The sequence below is a fragment of the Copidosoma floridanum genome, unplaced genomic scaffold, assembly GCF_036245765.1.
Source record: "Copidosoma floridanum isolate Cflo_tuat_1 unplaced genomic scaffold, Cflo_Japanese_pri ptg000007l, whole genome shotgun sequence".
Lineage (NCBI taxonomy): Eukaryota > Metazoa > Arthropoda > Insecta > Hymenoptera > Encyrtidae > Copidosoma > Copidosoma floridanum.
In genome coordinates this window covers 10,594,520-10,616,658 of record NW_028321884.1, presented here as the reverse complement: position 1 = coordinate 10,616,658, position 22,139 = coordinate 10,594,520, and the positions used below count along the sequence as shown (strand labels likewise).

Below are 22,139 nucleotides of genomic sequence, written 5' to 3'. Positions count from 1 at the left end.
TTTTCGGATGGTACATACTCATAAAACGGTCTGTTACGGTGTCTCGCTCGGCAGAAATGTACGCTGGTATGGGAAAATAATGGAAAACAGGGGGACGTCAGTGGACAGAGGGTTGATGCATGCTACTCGTTTTGGATCGTGATATGTCGAGGTTGTGGATGTGCGTGGCAGACAAAAAAATTTTTTTTTTTCATTTAAATTGTGAAATTTATGGTCAAAGCGATGGAAGTGTTTTGATAAGTATGCAAATATGTTTTGCGTCGTTTGTATGCGGGTTGAGCTGGTGAGAAAATACAATTGTTATATAAATTGAATAATTGAAGGATCGTCGGTGTTTGATGTCGTACGTACTGATTTAAAAAGTCCAAATGAAAGAGAAAGAAAAATCTATGCGTTTGTAGTTTTTTTTTTCAAGATAATCACCGGCACTTCACTTTTATATTTTTCTATAAAATTTAGTTATTTTTACAGAATAAAAAAAATTACACATATAGTGTTTAAGAAAGTTATTACATTTCCATAGTTATTTTCACAGTCCAGCAACTAATTTCTGTTGCTCGATTTAATAATTGATCCATCGTGAAAGGTGTTAATAATTTGTACTATCCCAATATTACGTATAAAAAAACATGCTACTTCAATCCATGTTACAAAGTATAAAATAAGATTTGTAGTACATACACCCATGAAAACGGTTCGTACAACCGAATAATGACTCAGCGAAACAAGCCGTAGTCAATCCACGTATCTCTCATCCGCAAGCACACATACGTACAAATACACAGAGGAAAGGAGGGAGGGAGGGAGGGGCGTAATCGTCTGTCAGTGGCAACTGCATCCTCCGCAAATGCAGCCCAAATCTCTCGATCTCCTCAAGTCCAACATACATATTATGTACGTGCCTGTATATACACTTTATACCCTCATACTGCACGACTCCTATCAGATTGGAGTTCAATCAGACGAGAACAACATGTTCAGGCGAAGGGGTACTTATTGCTGTTTCGAAGCCCTCGGGGCTCTCTGTCGCTCTTACGGTACATTTCACGTGTCTGCGTTTACCAAGTCGTGCGCGCACGTATACAGACAACTTCTTTTGGGAAATCACAGGCGCACTGACCTGGATTTATTTAATTCACAAGCAGCTTTTGTTCGGCGCATTCGAGTGATTTTTTCCCGTTTTTTCGTTTGGCAGGTCATGCGTGATGGCTTTTTTCCTGTGGGTATTTAATTTATTGTTTCATAGTGAGTTTGTGCGTTTGAAACGAACAAGGAGACCCACGTGACAGGGCACTCGCTGCTGTGAAGTTTGATTATAATAATAAGTTACTCCACTCGCGACTGTACGTGAGGAAGTACAGACTAAGACCCGAGTTTCAGGCTAACTAGATTTTGCAAACTACCCTCGATGTCGCGTGAAGTATCGGCTCGAGGATTCGCTTTGACGGGTTTCGCGACTTTCCGTGTTTTACATCAAGAGGAACTTGACTTTTCCCGTATAGTTTCTGGCGTTGCACTTTATGTGTGCGTGTTGAATTGCTAAAGTTTAATTTGAAATTGTAATTTGGGTTTTAGTTACGATGGCACGCGGATGTGTTACTTATGTAGAGTTAAGCGTTGAGTTTCCTATGAATAAAACTTTTTATTGGCTTTCGATTGTGATACTATTGTATTCGGTGGCATGAGGTATTTTTGATTGATATCAAAAAGTTTTTAGTGACAAAGGCCTTGGAGCTAGAGTTTATAGATGGTTCAAGTAGAACAACCCGAGTTTGCTCAGACTACCCGTGGATTATGGTGGAATAATTTTGTGTATGTTTTGCAATTAAAAAACTAATTTAATTTCCTAAAAATTTTTCCTGAATTGTCAATGATAAAAAAATTTTAATGAAACCATATCATTCTGGTCAATTTATACCACCTAGTTACGCTATGGTTTGTTACTTTCATTAACAAATTAAATTAAATTAATTGGATGTTGATGTATTAGTGACGACAAATATTGTTAATAGATGTTAAAAAATGTAAGTCTCATTAAGTTAATGTGTAGGTACACCATTCAATTGCTTCATTTGTTCAAAGAAGTAGAACAACTCGAGTTTGGTCAGACATCGGTCGAAGATTCATTTGACTTTTTTTTTACGTTTCACAATGGAAAAGTATCTTTAGCTTCTTAGGAATTTTTTTTTGCTCTGCAAACATTTACAAAGATACACGTCTTAGATTTTTTTTATAAAATATGTCAAATTAGTAGAGTGCATCTTCAAGTTACACTGTAATATTTTAGCTAAGTGAGTTTGATGCTACCATTTCTAGTGATAAAAAAATTTTTGATTCATGTTAACAGTCTTACTATGATAATATCTGAATAAATTGGAGTCCATTGATGCTATTTGTTGAGTTTTTTCGACATTTTAAGTAGAACTGCTCAAGTTTTGTAAGACAGACGTTAAATTTTGAAAAACTTTTTTTTTTATGTAAATGTCCTTTAAGATGAATGTTCTAGTTACTTTGAAACTATGTTCGATTTAATTCATTTACACAGCTTGGATACAAATTAGAGACCTGGGAGAGCAAAGTTGATGGGTGTATCGTACGTTTTATGTGGTGGTTTTAAGCAGAATAACATGATTTTAGTCAGACACTCACAAAACTTTTCTTATGTCTCTTTTATAACTGGAAAGAAAGTTGTAGTTCTTACAGTTTGTTTTATTGTGTAAATAATAATAAACATCCAAATGATAAACTTTAAGAATCATGTCATTTCATTCAATTTGAACGACTTAATCACATGGTAATTACTTGTGCTATCACATTTTATGCTGTTTTATGTATAATGACTGTAAATCATGGATTAAGGTCAACAATCTATAATTAGATAGGTTTGACAGATTCGCGTTCATGGGTGATTTGCGTCTGTGTGATCTATTCAGTAATACAAGTAGTACAACTCTGCTTTGGTCAGACGTTTTATAAAAAGTCTATGTAAAGAGTGAGTCTTTGTTGTGATTTTTTTTTTAAAACAGATAGATCTTGAGATACTTCATTAAGAAAATTTGATAATTTTGTGTTTGATGACTAGGTATATTACTGATCACTGTCCTATAACTTATCATGACAATAGCTTGAAAAAAAGAGGGTTCACAAGAGTAATTGGTGTATTTCGTGCGATAATAATTCGAGTTTGGTCAGACATTCCTGAGAGAGATCATCATCCCATTTTCTTTTTATCTGTTTTACAATTGCTAAGCGTATTCCAGTAATTACGTATATATATATATATATATATATATATTTGTTCCTATTATAAATGCTTACAAAGATTTATTCTACGATTATTAATAAATAACAAGTAAAAAAATTCAGCTACACCTTCCAACAACAATAGAAAGATGTAAAAATCAGACGCACGTGCGTCTCCTTGCTCGGCCTTTTCCAACATCTCGTCCTTCCATACACACATATCTCCATTCTTTATTATTCGGCACAAGGTAGCAACAGCCCAGCCCAGCAGCAAAAATTCCACACGAATCTCAAGTTCTTTTTGTAAATTCAGCGGAGCTCGCGCAAAGCCACCAATAACTGTGCCGGAATCCACTGGCTGCTCGACGCGCTCGGGTAGAAAAACCGTGCAAAGAGCAGGGGTGCGCTAAAGGAAGCCAAAGGGAGAAAATGCAACAGCGCTCCGCGTAGGTAGTGCAGCACAGAGCGAGACTTCCTCGTATGTATATATATACTTATGGACCAAATTCACGGCACGCAGTCTGCGAAAAATTGCTCCCCCGCCCTTCTTCTGGCCTCGTTGGCTGGCAAAGGAATCAGTCAAGTTTCTTTTTTCCGGAAGCTGAATCGAACCGCGACCCTCTTTCTTCTCGAGAGCAACGCGTGGCACGCCCCGCCCCCACTATTTCGAAGAAAGAGGGATTGCCAAAGAGCAGCTGTTGTGTTTCCAACGAAACTCCCGTTATTATCGCGTTCCCTTTCCTTTTTGCTTTTCTGCACGTGTTTTCTCCCTTTACCATTCTTAGGTGGTATTTTCGCCGCTTTCCCTCAATCGGTGTATTTCCGCCGGGTATTGTTTTTTTATAATTATTCGACGCTTTCATCTCGCTTCAGCAATTTTTGTCTACTAAACACCATTTTTTTGCAATCCACATTATTTTTTCCAACTCATCCTGTTGTACTCGACAAAAATCATGACTTTCATTCCTCCCTTCGAGCAATCGATTTCTCATTTCACAGTCTAAGAGAAGCAAAAGGTCTCAGGGGGGGGGGGTATTAAAATAAGCGAGACGACGTTATTGAATCACGCGCTGTTATACTGTCCCCGGGACTCGGGCGTGCATTTAAAGTTTTGTCTCTCTACCAAGCGCTGGCGGTGGTAGCTGCGGTGGCGCCGATACCATGATGGAACGATTGATATTAAAAGTTGGAGGTATACTGCTTCGATACTGCGAAATAGTTTGATGATTCTAGTTGAATGAACGCTAAAGGGTTTTTCAAACTTTTCATTGGTTTTAATGATAGATCAGTTAGCCTCTTGATTAAGAAAAAAAAATGTTTCCTACGATTATTCCCATAAAACACGAGACCCAAGTACTTAAGGATGAGGGATTCATGAAAAAAAAAAGATCGAGCAACAGTGACGCAAAAATTGTTCAAAGCAAGATAAATGAAGCACGCGCCTCCAATGCAGGAAAACACCGAGCACGAGTCATAGGTATATATATGCTATACACAAGGAGCGGCACTTATTATTCTGTCCCCCTTCTCTCCCCAACGACGACGGCAGCTGTGAGCCTCTCCCCCGGAAAAAGCGAGCGGCCCATAAATTTCGCGCGCTTGAAGAGACGCGCCGCGAAATTAAGCTGCTCCCTTTCCTTCCTCCTCGACGACCTTCCCTCTCTCTCGACTCTCCCCTTCCCCTTCTTAGCCTCTTTTCTGCGACTACACGACTGTGATTAATTCGCCAAGATTGGTCTTGAGAATCGTCTTCCTTTTTCTGTGCTCGGGCTATTATTATGGTCTGCCCGTTTGCGCGTGACGGATGTGCGTACGTGGTGTACTTTGGGGTTGACTGTTATTAACTATTTATCATTCGAGGTACAGGGGACAGATGTTCTTTTAGTTATCGAAGATTTCTCAATCGAGCTCTCGTTTACATGTAAACTGCAGTTTTACGAGTCTTTTTTTTTGTTTGCTAACGATCTACACTTTTTTTATATTCATTGCACGTATGGATAAATTTTGTGCATAATTTTAGAGGATGAGGGTTTGAAATAATTTTTACATTTTGTTTTAACAAGTGTACAGGATAATTGATCATTTCTCATTAAAATTTAAGGCCCTGAAATTTGTACGTTTTAGAAAAATGTAATTTAGGCTTGTATCATTTGAATAATTGTACAATTTTCTGGTATAAAAACTTTTAGATGTTAATACTTAATTTTTATGCACGAATCAGAAAACAATTTTTAAATCTTATTTATTACTTCATATATTTTGTAGTATGTATATTAATAAATTATTAATTCACATAAATTATTACATTTCTTTTTAATACGACGTATGAATTGTAGGGATATTATATCTGTTAAATCATCATTACGAAGCAGAACTCACGGGAAAATTTATACTTCAAAGAGTTTCCAATATAACGAGCAATCAGTAATTATACAGGATGGAATTTTGGTCCCACCAGTTTACGTCAGGTATAACGAGATGAATATTTCCGGTCAATAAAATGTCAATTAAAAACTCCTCAAAATGATATTTTTTAATGTAACTGGCTCGAAGAATTCGTTTGATGGAGTATAGTATTAGCACAAATGCCAAATGTGCATTGATACTGTTAAAGTTTATGCAAATAAAGCTTGCACAGTAAGTACAAAAAATTAATGATAATAATAATAATATTTACCTTTCACGGAGGTGACGAGCGTCAGGTGCTGGGAGTTCATTTCGGTGAGCCTGCGTATCACGTCTATTTGCTCCAAGGAGAGTTGAACGGCGTTCAGTTGGGCTGCACCGCATGGCACGTACGCCGACCAGAACTGTAATAAAATAAAAAAAGCGTTTTTTCTTTTTTACAACCATCCGTTTAAACACTTACCATAAGTAATAAGTTATTTTTTAATATTACACCATAGGATGTCGGTAAAAATTAACTCTACTCTAATATCAATAAATAGTGCGCAAAGGCACCGCTAAAACTGTATACCACAACGCTACCATAACAGTACGATATACAATTAGCCACTACCATCTATTTCGTCACCTCAACTCAAAAATGGCCCGTACCCCATTGAGCTAAAACACGACTAGTAAGCTCATAATTGTGCTTAATCATGCCACTCTCTGTCTTTCCTATCCGCAAGCTCACCATTCACGCAGCGGAGCATCAGACATTTGGCGCGCTATGGGCAATTGGAGGCGAGCGAGGGTCTCCCTGTGGAGTCGCGAAAACCGCAGTCAGGAGCGATTACGACTACCCCGAGTTACGCCGAGGACGCTGCAACTATATACAAGGGGTGCACCGGTGGGTGCCGCTAAGTACTATTTTTAAAGTTGAGCTTTCGGGAGGAGGGTACGACCGCAGAACTGCTGCAAGCTCGTCGTTAGTACTTTGGCGGTCAACTTGGCCGCTGTCCCCCGAGAGGGAAGTATGGTATTTAACGCGGAAAGGTGATTAAAGGAGGATCAGAGTATCCCAAGTAAGTTATTTTCCCTGGTTTGGAGAATATATATTTTTGTTTTGCGGGGCAAAAAGCAGGGCGAATTTTCAATTTGATTTTCCCTCGCAAAGCGGAGATGACGGAAAATTTTGCGCGAGGGTCTGCAGAAAATAATCCTCGAGCAATTATGCGGTTGCAATTTGAGCTGCCTCCAATTTCAGCTGTACTCTGACACGCTCTTCGTCAGTTACCGCTGACTCAGCTTTTACAACCTGTCGACTCTCGGTGCGTGCACCCTCTTTATTAAAGTTGCGGCACAATAAATGTCGGGATTCATGCCCTTATTACTTTTATCGATGAATCTTATTTTATGAGAAATGGACGTTTCAGTGGGGTTTCAATATTATTATTATTATTATTATTATTATTTTTTTTTTTTTAACTAACAACATGTTATGAATTGTTAAATTGTTACCTATATGTATTTGTGATGAGTGTGTTGTCACTTACAAGTTGGAAAAGTGTCCGATATTTTTTGTTTGTTTAAAGCTACTAGAGCGTTTTTGGTTGAAAATTATAACAGTAGTAAGTCACTGAATCGAACGACAAGTTATAATGATAATTAATAAATCCATTACAACAACTACAAATTACAGAAACAATTTGAAATTAAAAAAATTTCTAAAAAAATTGACTTTACCAAAACTGTTACGAGTCCATGAAACAAAGTCCTTCTCTCACAAGTACCATTAAAAGCTTAAAAGCTCTGAAAAGTGCAGTCCCCCCCCCTTTCCTGTACTCGTGTAAAAGCTTTCACAATAGTATGAAATCAACAATTCCGGCAAATTTGCCCACCAAATCCTCTCATCAAATACACATCGTCAATAAAAAACGGGCCATCAACAATTAAAAACAACCAGAATCATCTACCGTAACGAAGCTTTCAAACCCCACCCACCACCGATCATTTCGTACGGAACTGAAAATAATCAAGTACCGAGAATCAGCGATTCCCGGTGCAAACATACACGAGCGTACACGTAAAAGCCCAAACACGCCAAATAACCATCAGTTCAAGCGCTATCCGCACTAAAATCTCTTGGTCCAAATGAACAGCTCAAAAATCATTACTTTGAACAAAACCGACCCTTGATTAATTTCCATTTATATCACCGTCGCTTCAGTACACTTCCACCCTCTCTCGTGTAGACTCGATGCCCGTGTCACTCGCAAACTACCACCAACCATCCAAGCCCACCGTATATATATATATATATATATATATATATATATATATACGCAAACTCAACTTTCAACGTCAATCTCACGCTCCTCATTTATATTTCACGGCTCATTTCCCGAGGCTTGCTCCAGTCTCCCGATCATATCCGTGGCGCGCTACGTATACAATACGACCACGGTATTTAATCCCAAACTCGTAAATAACGCGCGATCAATTATTACCACGTGAAAATTATTCGACGACGACTCGTACATGTTTCGTCCAACCACGGGGTCACCCCTCGATCAATCATATCCCACTATCCCGCTATGGGGGAAGAAAAAAAAACCCACCCCCTCGCGATCAAAGCGCACCCTTTGAGCCGGCCAATCGCCTTAAATCAGCTAATTAACTCGTGCAAGGGACTCCACGTGCCTATATACGTATACATACGTGTGCATGAATATTTACCTAACGCCCGCATGTGTGCACGTATACGGTGCTCCGTGCGACTGGGATGGATTTGCATAATGTATAGACTCTGTTATGCTTGGGAGTGATGTGCGGCGTTACTTGGGAATCGGAAAGCAATGGCTTTGACTGAGATTCAATATTTACTCGTATACCATGGCTGGGGGTAATCAGACGATGGTTGATTTCTAATGCCTCAACAGCGCCTTGTCCACAGCGAGTGTAATCTTTATCCATCGGGCTCTCGCGAGGAGTTTTATTTAACTTACTCAGGGTGCGGCTCAAAATTAAAATTACACCAGGTGTGCGTTTGTCGGTTCGGTGCATGGCTTTGGGGGTTGAAAAATCGACGCCACGCGTGATTCTCTTCTCCAAATCACGGCTAATATTCAAAAAGCAACCGATTAAGCTGTACTATCGATCACCGGCGCTGCGAACGTTTGTTTGTTTGTTTGTTTGTTCCCTCCTCGTTTATCGATGGGTTAGAGTTTGCTCAGAGCTCTCTGTGGCTTTGGTTTAATTGCGTTTCGCTGTACCCTGTTTGCATTGATTATGTTTCATGTACAAACTGCTATGTTTTTATTTGCATCGGTGTACGTCAGTCGGTTAGGTCAACGGGATTGAAGAACAATTGAAAGTATCTCGATAGTTCAAGCCCCTCTAACTGACACACGACCATATTTTGTGGTAAGGAGACAAACAGCATTGTTCACTTGAATATGTACATTATGAAATCAATGGTAGCATAATTCCGTATGATGATTTTTTTTTTCCTGAAGGAAATAAAGTTTATTATTCGTTTGTGTACAACATACGTTAGATCCTACGATGTAACAGAGAGGCACACTTTCGCTTGGTATGAAATTGACTGATTAGTGCATCACAGTAAACTTTACCTAGTTATTTCCTAGTTATACACTTACAGTTTGTCGAAATAGTAGATTATTTTCACCATCGAATACTTAATAATCGCTATATTAATTGGTTCAAGTTCCACGTGTTTGATGAACTAACTTATTATGCTGGTGGCACCAAAAGTAATATTCTAGGGCTATGTGACTCTCATCGATGAGATCGAGATGTCTCCCTTGATCACCGATAAACATTTGTCAAGAGAAATTATAGATTTGAGCGCAGGTAAATACCACTTTTTTTTGTGAAATCATGTTTGCTGAGAAAACAGTAAGAATTCTAACTACCTCAAATTCATATAGGTACAAGTATGCGTGCAAAGTAAGTTGAGGAGTTTCAATCCCGTGATGAACAATAAATAAATAAATAATTCGATTGGCAAATAAATGTAAAAAGAAGCAAACGAGTAAGTAAAGTAATGACACTAAAAGAAAGAAAAAAAAAACTCCTACCAAAAGTAAAGCGACCGATTTATATTTCGAGTAGTTCTTCCTAAACTCAGACATAAAGTGCTCACGCGAAAACTGCACCCTCGTCATCTGCGCTCGATCCTCGATATAATATACTCCCCCGTCCGCACTTCCCATCGGCCAAACTCCCCGAATCGTCAAACCCATCACGGTTCGCGGAAACTGATCTCAAACTCCTCAACTCACGAGTACACCCGAGAACTCGACTCCTCGGGACTCCTTGGATTTCTTTGCTCTTATACATACTTACTCGTCCCTCTACAATAAGTTGGCAGCACCGAGTCATAAATCACATTACGAGCAAGTATACACCAAAGAGGGGGGAGGCTCGATAACTTGTCACGAGCTTCTAATGTGGGACATACGATTTTCGGGTACTCCCTCGAGGAGACAGAGTCCCCTTTGATTGATCGTGTCCGTACTTTTGAGGAGGGAAAAATTAGTCTCGCTTAAGATGGTAAACAAAATTTTAAAAAAATAAATAAAAAAACACAGCTCTCTTTTTCCACGTATTAGTCGGCTAACGCGTCGTATATCCGTAAAAACCCGCGTAACCACCAGAAGCTATTCCGTCAGCTCGTATATTTCACCCCCCGCCCTCCCCTGAAACGATGCTTACAGGCAGCGATCGTATATTTCAAAAAAATCAAGCACCAATAAAACCGTAAAAGCCATTTTACACCCTTGCACGGCGAATACGAAATTTCACCCGTACGCGTAGCCCCGAAGATACGCCGACTCGATTTATAATTTTCCATGTACCCCTCGCGGAGGGAAGGGGGGGGTGCAAAGTTAAACCCGCGCGAGTTCTCGGGAGCAAACGATCCCCCCGAAAGCGAGCCCTCACATCCATCTCAATGAGCGGGAGGCAGCGCTCCGACAGATCTCGGGATTCCTACTCGTCTGGGAGATGAAGAAGTACAAAGTGGGCCATGCATATATATATATGTACCCTCGGCAGAAAGTCAAGATATATGTGTGTGGGTTACGACGAATGTAAAACACCGCACGCACTATCGTGTTCACGGTCGGCTGGAGTCATACGTCCCGGCAGCGGTGGTGCATATATATATGTACGGGACACCCGAGGGTACACATCGAGTGGTTCAGGCGCGGCCAGCAATGCGGGCACGGCTGCGTGTAATGGTATTATAGTTGGGGGGTGGGGGTGGAGAATCGTTCGGTCCTCTCTGGGTCTCACCTATTGAAAATGGAAAATTTAATGGGCCGATCGGGGTGAGAGTCGTAAATGGTCTCTCTGGCCGGCTGCGGGCACGTACGGGGCAAGGGTAACGGATGAGTGTGTCGCGGAGGGGAGGGGGGGTGGGGGCTATTTCGAGGTTTCGCGCCGGGCCAGTAGTCCAGAAGGGAGACTGATAATGCACGGGCTGTGCTCTTACTGCCCTTTACTTTCTGACCAAAGAGCAGCGTGGGCGGGGTGAGAGTGGGCGGCTGATTCGCGGATGGTATTTGCATCAAGGGTGGCGGGGATACGGGAGCTTTGGAATATTGCATGCGTGCGGCGATTGATGCTACGGTGGAGGGATGTGGTTGGGAGGTAGGAGTCAGAGGTGAGAATCTTTTTTTTTTTTTTTTGTGAAAAGTGATTTTTGTTTGTTTGTTGTCATTTGGATTCTATGTGGATGATTGAGGAACTGAAAAGAAAGATGGGTTGTTGGTGTATTTATTAATTCGAATTATAAGAAGACTAAAGTTTAAACTTAAGATTATCTGTAATGCTTGGTGCTTGTAATTCTCTTTAGGTGAAAAAAAAAAAAAAAAAAAAAAAAATTAATAATTTATAGAGGCAGGTCGATAATAGTCGGTCTTGTAAAATATTTTCTATCATTTTTTCATATACGTTTCCTTCTGTGACTTATTTATAACAATTAGAAGTACCAAAAATTCAAGACCTACAAGTTTTCTTAATTTTTGGCTAACTGTAAAAATGTTACTTGAAGACAATTGATCTTATCAGCTATTTTTTACGTTAAAAGTCGTAAAAATCATCGATTTTCGCCAACAGATAGTATCCGGTTTTTGCATCCATAATTTTTCAGAAATATCAGTTTGTTGAAGCAAAGGGCAAAAATCTCTCTATCGCTATTTGTTAAGATACCTGCCATTTCAGAGGATCCAAATCATAAAATTGGTAAAATCCATGACTTTTTCAAATACTAAACGAATCTAAAGTGTAAAAAATCGATGGTATGTCCAAAAAACGATTTTTACAGTATTTTTCAATATTTTTTCTAATTTTCAACTCTAAAGGTGACTTTTAAAAAATACGCAAGAAAAGATAGAAAAAAATTTATTACCTTTATCTAAAAACACTAGCATACACGAATCGATGAATAAAGAAAAAAACATCATCCGTCACGATCGAACAAAAATAAAAAATACGCGTACGAGTCGTCGTCTGGAAAAACATGATTGTAAGCAATATCAAAGGGTCCTACGGTTCCTCCTTCGATAAATACTTTGCTCGGAGCTCAAAGAGACTGTACAAACACACACCCCACGAGCGTGACGTATCTCGGCTCTCCTTTGCAGACCTTTTTTTTCCCTCCCCCTCTCCGCGTATGAAAACTAAACACACTCGAGGACCTACAGGAGCCTTTTATCACACGTGTCGTCTTTCTTTTCCCAGTCAAAGGCTACCGCGCGTGTATACACGGGGTGTATAGGGAGAGGGGGACAAAAAAATCGAGCCTGAAAGAGCAGCTCGTGAATTATGAATCGACCCTCCACACAGCGTGTAGATGGTAGTGCTTGATGATCCCATCGGTGTAAGTGATATAGGAATTGATGTCATGGATTTTTTTTTTTTTTACTTCCAATTTGAATGGGCGTAATTTGGAAAAGCGGCAAAAGTTCGAGTGGGTTGTAATTTAGAGTGCTTTTTTGGGATGAATCAAAGTTGGAATCAAATTTTCGGTTCGTCGATGAGTACAGGAGTTTTTTTTCGTTAATTGGATTCGTTTTGCGGATCAGAGTCGCGGTCGGAAATTACTGAGGATGTTGTTATTTTAATTGGAACTTTTTTTCCAGCCCCGTTGAAATTAATTGCACTTGGGGTGTAGCGATTCATTTAAATGGAATGCTGATTGGTTTTTTGATGGCATTTAATCAATTTTTTGGACATTCCACAACATCAGATATATTTATTGCCGAACGAGAGCTTTTGTTAATTTAATTTGGAACGGTTGATGGGATTCTTTCTGGAATCATAAGCAATGTATTTTCAAATTTTCTCCCCTCTGTGTTTATGAAATTAATTTGTAAAATATTACAAATAAATAACGAAGGAAACAAAAAATTTTATATTAAATCAAAATGAAAAAAAAATAGAATCTTAAAAAATTTTAATTATCAAACTGATTTGATAAATTGGTGAGACTCTAAGTATAGACAAAGTCTCTGTTAAAAGTAACATAAAGATGTGGGTATTCATATAAATGTATCGTAGTCATGTTTTACATTCTTTCTAGTTTAAGATTCATTTATACAGCTCTTCCATATCAAAAAGATATTTCATCGATATCTACCAAAAATTAGAAAAATTTTTTTTTATACAAAATAACTTAACGATATATCTGTGAACGTTTTCTTTTGCATTTTCAAAAAGTGTACTATTGAGATAGGATGTGAAATACTTTTGGAAAAATCAATGTTTCGTGAGAAACAGTTTATTTAGTGCTTGGTTAAATTTTTTTGGAACAAATCAACTCAAGCGCGTATTTCAAAACATTTTCGAGATGTAATCAAGTACTTATTTGAAAGTTTATGAATATATTTATATATTTTATTATTAAACAAATTATCTGAACAGTAGTCGAACTTCGTCTAATATTTTAAAAGTGAAAAGAAGGATAAAATAAGTAAAAACCAATGAACCTAAAATAAATAAAAAAAAAGAAAAATTCTATTAAAATTATAACTAAATGTAAATAAATGAAAATAACCAGAAATAAATTCAAAAAAGCTCCAGATGGAATGATTGGCAGCGATCCCTTTTAGTCGTCCAATAAACTTCGATCCCTCAACTCTTACACTTTGTTCGACAATCCAATTTTCTATCTTCAAATTAAACCTCATACCTACCCCAGCCGGACAAACAAACAAACCAATAAACAACGAAAGCGCCACTTCCGCGTGTACACATGTACCAACTACGCGAAAGAAGACCGCGTTTATGAGCCAGAGAAAGTAGTCTTTTCCTCTTTCGTCCTTATCCTCTTCTCCGCAACTGCTTATACTCTCGAGTGCGGAGAAAAGGGGGCGGGCAGCAGCTCCCAGCCAACAAAATTCGAACAACAGCCCATCACCGGGCCATACGAGAGGCACTTTGGAATCGCTGATTACCTCTTATCTCTCTGTCGTCGAGTCTTTTTTTTTTTTTTTTTTTTTTTTCTTCTTTCTCCTCTCCTGTTTATAAAAGTGCAGCTGCACGCGCGCTTCCCTTCTTCTTTTCCGATGACTCGGCGCTCCTCTTGTATATACCACCGCACGTGCATCGTTCGCCGCTCATTCCACCGATGCATCGGCTTTATTTATTTTTTTTCCCTTCTTTCTTCTGTACTACAGCCTCCCCGTGCTAGAGCCCGTACAATATCGCGTCCACTGCATTGTTTTACGAGCGGCTCTTTTACTTTTTTATCGTTTTTAGTTCGGGTATCTTTTACATTCAGATTTTTTATTGGGCCTGGCGTTTAGTTTTACAATGGGCTAGGGAGGGTGGGACATTTTAGGGTGCTCTTGAAACTTGATTTTGTAACCTTTTTCAAGATAGGGCAAAAGTATTTTCCGGGGAAATTTACAATTCATCCAGTGATGTTAGTCGGATTCCCGAAATTTTCTGCTTATTTGGAAAAATATGAGTCAGTCGTGAAATGATATTTTCGGAAAGTAATATGAATCTTTGCGATTGAATGGCTTAAGTGGATGGGTGAATTCAAGTGTACTTTGGCCTACTTCCTACACTTGATTTGATTTTGAATTATTTAAAGTCAAAAAATTTCAATCGTAAATCCATACATATTTTTTGGATTATTTTTATTATAATTCTAGTCTACGCTTCATGGGCTCTCAAAGGAGAAAAGAGCAAATACATGTTACTAAAATTACTTTAGTACAAATTATATATGGGAGCTTTTATAATTTTCTTTGATGGTATTCTAATTAATAATAAAAAAAATAGTAATAAGACCAAAAATTGTGATTACTAAAAATTATAAATAATGAAATATTTTTTTTTTTTTTTTGAATTAATTATTTTTTTTTATTTATTGAATGTATTAAATGCTAATTACCATAATTTTAAATTGAAATAAGTTTTACAGTATAAATTAAAAATTAAGTTATAGAAAACAAGATAGTAATTAAGAATAGCACATAATTTGAAAACTAAATTTACGTGTAAAAATTAAAAAAATTAAAATAATTATTTAATTCTATCACTTTCGAGAAAAACTCGCTTAAAAATAATTTTGATTAATTCAAATAAAAAATGTATTCATTTTTAATAAATTTTAATTTATTATAAAGTTACTTTTTAACATAGAATAAATTGAATTCTTTTCCTAACACCAATTATTTTACATTTCAATAATGAAGATTAAAATTTTTGTTATTAAATACTTATCTATCAAAAATGAACTCGTAGTATCTCTGCCAGCTAATTAATTAAAAACGTTTTGTGCCGACTTCAATCTAAATTGGCCTCTTTTTGGAGATAGATATAAATTACTAAAAAAAATTTCACATATTGAAGATGTCGTTATTTTTAATATATTTTTAATAATCATAACAATCATCATCCCAATTAATCCAAGTTACCGTGAATCCCTAATTCGCTAAAACAGATTTCAAAGCCGTTTTTCTAAAAACCCACTCCCCCTCATTACGCGTAAACAGAACAGACTATCGCTCGAGAGAGAAACGGAGGGGATTTTGCAATAACGGGAGTTAATGTATTCCATTCAAACTCGAGTAGCAGGATTTCCTCTCCCTGTACCCCTGTACGCTTCCTCGTTTTCCTTTTTCGCTCTATTTGAGTGAAATTCCGCGCTCCGGACCGTGTATTTTGAAAGTTCATTTCCTCAAATTTCCTTCCATCCGAGCTCCCGCTGCAATTATTGGTCGTTTACACGGCTCTCCCCTCTTTTCTTATTTCCACCTGTTTAATGAAAATTGACGCCCCAGCGCCGCGTGACTCCCCTCCGTCTCTCCCTCCCATTTATTTCTCCACCGGCGTGGGACTGCCAAATAGCGCCAGCCTCGCAAAGTTTCTTCGACCAGCTTTACTCTCAAATCTTCTTCCTTCTCCCCTTTTCCGTTACATCCGAGAATTTTCCAGCATCCCGAAGAAGATTTTCTTTCGTCAAGGGCTTTTCTCCAAACGCTATTATTTTTCTTACACGCAATGTACAACATAATAATAATAAAAATTATAACACAATGTGACCCATTTCTCTGAAAATGGTAAATCGTAGGTACAACAGGTGACATGAAAACTATAGATTCCAATCCACGTCACTAAATGGGGTCGATTCTAAGTACAACTGCTGTCATGTAAGAGCACAAGTGACCCCACCGTAGCAGTTGTGACAGTAATATACTTCATCACATTGACAATGAAGTTATTATATGAAAATTTGGTGACTCCTGAGTAGTCATTGGAACTTTTTTTTATTTTTGATTTACCCATGCGCATTTGTAAGACAAGCGTCCCACAGAAAAGACGTGGATTTTTTTTTTACTTTCTTGGTAAAGCAATACAATTTGGTTTGAATAAATCTCAGGTGTATTTGACGAAATTCTGTGAAGCAATTAACCATAAAAAAAAAAATAATGATTTTTTATTGAGACCAAAATGTAATATGAAATATGCTTTAGCTCATTGGAATATTAAAAGGAACGCAATACAACGCAAACTTCATAAGGTCCTGGAGAATAAACTGCGCATGAAAATGATATCAATAGATGAAAACAAAAAGGAAAAGAAAAGGAAAAGAAAGCGTCAGTGGGGCGCTTGAGCCTTTCATTTGTCCCCTCCCGCTTCCTCTTGTCCTTTTTTTTACATCCCCCCTTTTATTCCAAGCAGTGACTTTGATCCTTTCAATATTAAAGCAGCGGGCATTTGAGTCCCATTCACCGAGCGACTCTCTGATTAGCCTCTGCCTCCGTTTTCTTCCTCCCTTTTGCTTCCCCGGACAATGGCGGAACACCGGCCAGGGGGTAAGGAGGATGAAGAGCAAAAGGAGGCCAAAGGAGGAAAAAAGCCATCACGTTGCATGTGTATTATATACACACCGAAGAGTCCGCCCGAGATTGCGTCTCAATAATTGAATTGTGCGCCAAGATAGGGGGGGGGGATCGGCGGGGCGTCGCAGAGTCGAGCGCGCGCTGAGAATTTCAGATGGCCGTCCGTGGCTGATGCTTTTGTCCCTCCACCCCCCAGCCGCTTCTTCTTCTTCCTCTTCGTCTTTCAGAAGAGGCGATTACAGAAAATTCGATGCGATCGGGTAAATTGATTGCTGTCGCTTTTGTGTGCTCGATAAAGCGTGGATGATGAACCGGGGGCTGGAAGAGTTGATTTTTGCCTCTAGTGCGAGTTTGATGTCTGATCGTGGACCAACGATGTTCTTGCTGTCAATTTGCGCGTTGTGAATTTGACTCGCTAGATTTTACCCATTTACACGCTATGACCTTATCTTTTGTTGGCCATTTTTTGTAAAGGAAGATTAGAGCTAAAGTGAAGCTAAAGTTACAAAGAGCCTGAAATGTAGAAAAAGACAAATTACTTGCTTTTACTATGTGAGTAGGTTTACTTCGACAAACAAGTTTCTCTGATAAATTGAGTCTCTAATCTAACATACACGTCTCATTATGAGATTATGCCAGCTGATGTGCACAAAATCGTTTTTCCGAAGTTAAAAATTACTTTGAAGTTTATTTTTAAGCACCACCACGATTTTAAAAATTGCAGGTAAGCACGTAACAACGTTAAAACAAGAACACTAAGTATGGTCAACTACGTACATTTGAGGCAACTTAATGTTTTTCCACCTAACCGGTATGAAAAAGACACAAAGTGTCTCCACCACTCGCAAAATGACTGAAAGAGCAGGGCGTAACTTAAAATAATTTATCTTAACGCAGCCCTCAAAAAGTTGCACGTGGAGGTACGACTCTTGCCCAAGCCTTTGAATTTATGATTGCATGCGCACTTGGGGCCGTGCACGCGAGAGAGATAGCGTAGGGAGACAGCAGTGAAAAAGGCAAATTAAACAAAAATATGCTCCACTGGCTGCGTGGGGAAACAAACCGGGGGCCAGGAGATAAGGGAGTGTGCAACGACACGGAGGGACAGATAAGTCATACTCCGCGCGAGGCAGCATCGAAAGCAGTGCTGCCGCTGGCTCATTTCCGTTTTATCTTTCGGTACGGTTTTTTTCGTCCTGCCGTGCCATTTCCTCTATCTCGAAGGTGAAGGGAGGGGTTGACACGCTGCGTCGGGATTTTTTTTTTTTTTTTCTTCGGCTTCGTTACTATGTCAGCCACGCGCGTGCGGAGCACCGAGCTTGCGGGCTGTCAAGTGGATTCATGGGGGCAACCGAGCTTTCCAGGACTTGTGTAGGTTCCACTCCTGTCCGGCCACGGGGTCTTTTGATTAGTTCGTGACTCGCATGCTCGGTGGTGTTGGCGTGTTTGCTTTGGGACGAAAATTGCGGCAACCAGGAGGGGGATCTGCAAGTTTTTGATCCCTAAATTGCGTCAGAGGATTACGCCTGGCGTTTTATTGGCGTGGTTTGAATATACTTTCTAAGTATCGCATGACTCTTGGAATGTTGTATGGTTTCTTATGTCATTTCTTAAAAGTCCGTGTAACCATTTTCTTTTCTTGCTGTAAAAACATTCATAAGCTAGTAACCGGGGGGCCCCGCACTCTTGAAGTCTCGATAAAAAGTTTGCAGACTTTTGCAGTCTTTGAAATACTGTAAATCATATTTTCTGTCATTTTTAATGACTTTAAGAGTGCTCAGCCTCTCGGCTAGAACATCAAATGAAAATGAAGGTCCACACAAAATCAGTATTGGTGTCAGCTCATGCACGCTTATTTTATTCTCCAAAATGTACAAACATTGCGAGTAACTTCTCACATATCAACTTTATATTTTAAATATGTAGGAATGTTGTTTCAATCAACGAGTCCAAGCTGTGAAATGGATTAATTTTCTCCTCAAGACTCAGTCCATCATTCATCATTCAAAGAAACCTACGTTCGCACTAGTCTCCATGAAATGTGACGTATGTGCACGCAAAAACCCTCGAGTCGTCTTCCCCGCGTCATCAGCCAACCATCACCGGTAAGCACTTGCTAGATCAGCCCCGACCCCTTCGATTATCGCAGTCCTGCATCAAACTCCAATCGCGCCCACGCACATACGTGCAGCAGCCATAGTCGAGAATTACGAAACTCCGCACTCGAGCGAATTCGATCAATCGTATAGGCGCGCCCTACTACAGCAGCCACGAAGGGGTGGGCGGAGAAGTCAAGCGGCCTCGTTAATAATTTCACGTGGCGTTACTCCCCCAACTCCCTTGCCCTCCTTTCCACGCACATGACGACCTATCATGAGCCATAATAACGCGACGTCGTTAATTCCTCCGAACGGCTGGCTGGTGCACGTGTCCCCGTAATTGTGGAAACGCAACGCGAGGGGATGACTCCGGAGTTGCCGTCGAGATGTCGTACAGTACTGGGATGTGTATGCGACGCAAAGCTTTTTTCACCCCCAAAAAACAATCACAGCGATAATGAATGTTTTTTTTTTTTCCTTTCCACGTGAAATATGAAGGGAAAAAAATCAAGGTCCCGGCAATGCTCTCAAAGAGGCCTATTTCGTTCGTCTCGTTTTTACCCGCTGCCAAAAACCCTTTGCTCTCCAATTTTCCTCCAATAGCCCAGCTCGAGATTTCCGCCCTCTATCCTAAATACATTCCGCCTGTACTCGCACGAGCATACGAAAATCCCCTTTTCCCGGAGCATCGATGACGAAGACAAACATCTGAAATGAACTCGGCGCTCTCGTTCCCTAAGCCGCTCTGGGCGAAAGAAAAGCGCCGGGAGAAACTTCGATTTCCCGGGGATGGAAACTGGCTCTGTGTTTGCACGTCCTGGGAGTGGGGGAAAAAAAGCAATTAAGTTTCCGAGTATACGGAAATAAGCGGGGATGCGTTTTTCAGGGGGTGTAATGGTGTTGATTTTCGAGGTGGGGGTGGTAGTAGTGGTGGTCGTGGTGTTATCTAATTACATCAAGGGGCATGGAAATGGTTGGTGGGGGGTTGTGTATCGCTTTTAATAGAAATGGAATGGTATTTGGATAGATTGTGGTGATCGAGTTATACGGGGGATGAAAAATTGGGAGGGAAGCTCAAACAAAGCAACATCGGCAGATGGGTAAGTGTTTTTGGAGGGGAAACTGATCTCCGTGTTGTGTCGTTCTGAGGGATGTTTGTGCGATTCGTGGAAAACATATTCATGGAATGATGAGAAATTTAAACTAAGCTCTTTTGAGTAGAGATTGTTGGAAATTCGTACGTGTTTTCTTACTCAACAAATATAATTTATAAATTTGGTTCTTTGTACTCCACCGTAACTGCTTATGTATTTAATTTTACGTATTTGAATTACAATATATTATTGGAAAAACATTGGTTGAGTCAAAGTGTATCGCATCCATTTCATTTTTACTGATCACGATACAAAATTAGAGGGGGATGAAAATTTTTATTCGATTACATTCACGAACCATGTAAAAAACAATTTCTGGGAATTTTTTTTCCATACTTTGAAACCTAATTAAAAAATCTTAATAACATCTAAAAATTATGATTTAAAAGACGTATAATAGAGACGTCTTACTCTTAAAGTGCATTTTATACGAAAATAAACAATAATATTAACTTATTTATGAACTATTATTAAAAGGCCAGTCGTTGAATTTCGCCATGGGACAAGTGCTAGCGATATATTTCGTAATTGCTCGTCCAAAATTAATTGGTCTTATTTCCCCCGAAACTTATCGTACGGGAAAACGCATTAAACATAATTTTACGGCCTCCAGCTTCTCGGAAACTTTTCAGTCTCGAAGTAATTTTCATAGCCCACTCGGCCGTGCCGAAGGAGAAGTTTTAAAAAAGCTATTATTATGCCTCACGACGGAATTTAATTATAAATTGACGAGGACGAGAATTTATTTTTATCAGCAAAAGAAGCTATTCCTAATTTCATTTAACCAACTGAACTATACATATTCTTGAACGAAAATTAAAAAAAAAAATATAGAGTATCAGGTAAGAAGAAAAAAAAAATCAACTAACCTATTCGCCAAAAAAAATAACTTTGAGATCGATCAATTGGCACCATCTCTCGGAATCGAAGAGGAAAAAAGGCCCAACAGCAAACAAACTTCGTACACGTGCGGCTGATTTTTCTCGAGAACCAAGCCTTGGAAAATCGAGTGTCTCGAAAAGTGAGCAGATGGATACCTTCGTGGGTACTCCCCCCACCCCAAAACTTTTACTCCGTCTCGGGGGCGCGAGTAGAAAACTTTGCCGCAAAACAAGGTCCATCGAGCTTACACGTGAACTTACCAGCGAACGAGAGAATTACTCAGAAGGGGAAAAAAAGCCGGGTAGTTTCACGGAACGCCAGTTCGCAGATTCTCCCCATTCAATTCGCTCGCTGGGATCGTTTCGTGCTAATGGACACGGGATGACGCTGAACTGAAAATGGGCTTTTTTTCTGGGTTTTTGGGCCAATATAACTGGAGAACTATTATTTGATATTGTCTATGCAGTTAGTTTGGACTTGTACGTGGGCGAATGCATCAACTTGAGCTGATGAATGGGTAGAGGGACTCACTCGCATAGTCGAAGCGAAGTTTGATGGTTTGAGATATATTTGCCCTGGTAATTGGATGGAGGTGTGAAAGACCAGTTGTCACACGATGATGTAAATGGCTGATGAAACATGTAAATAAAATGACGTGTATGATTTTTCTTATTTTTCTCTAAAATATCAGCATCTTTATACTCTTCTAATTATAACTGAGTCAAAACTTTTCACTGCTGTTTATAAAAAATTTTAAGATCCGTGACCTGACTCTCACTAGTCCAATATTTGTTGACAGACGTTAATGCTATTTTTTGTCTATAAATAAATATGTTTAAAATTAAAGAGAAATTTAATTGCGCCAATGACGAGTGTACATATTTGTTTTATACGAATTCAAAGTAGTTATTTGTACATCAATTTTATGGATGTCTAAGGCGCTCGATACAGATAACAAAGGTAGTAAAAAAAAAACTTAAACTTTCGAA

General features: G+C 39.1%; 1 protein-coding gene across 1 annotated transcript in view; it reads right to left on the bottom strand.

Annotated features, from left to right (window-relative positions):
- Positions 1 to 22,139, bottom strand: part of LOC106639027 (uncharacterized) — a 213,443-nt gene that overhangs the window by 41,556 nt on the left and 149,748 nt on the right. The window contains exon 5 of the mRNA XM_089588923.1: positions 5,921 to 6,053. Coding sequence (XP_089445049.1) covers positions 5,921 to 6,053 — 133 coding nt within the window. The remainder of the gene's footprint in view (positions 1 to 5,920; positions 6,054 to 22,139) is intronic.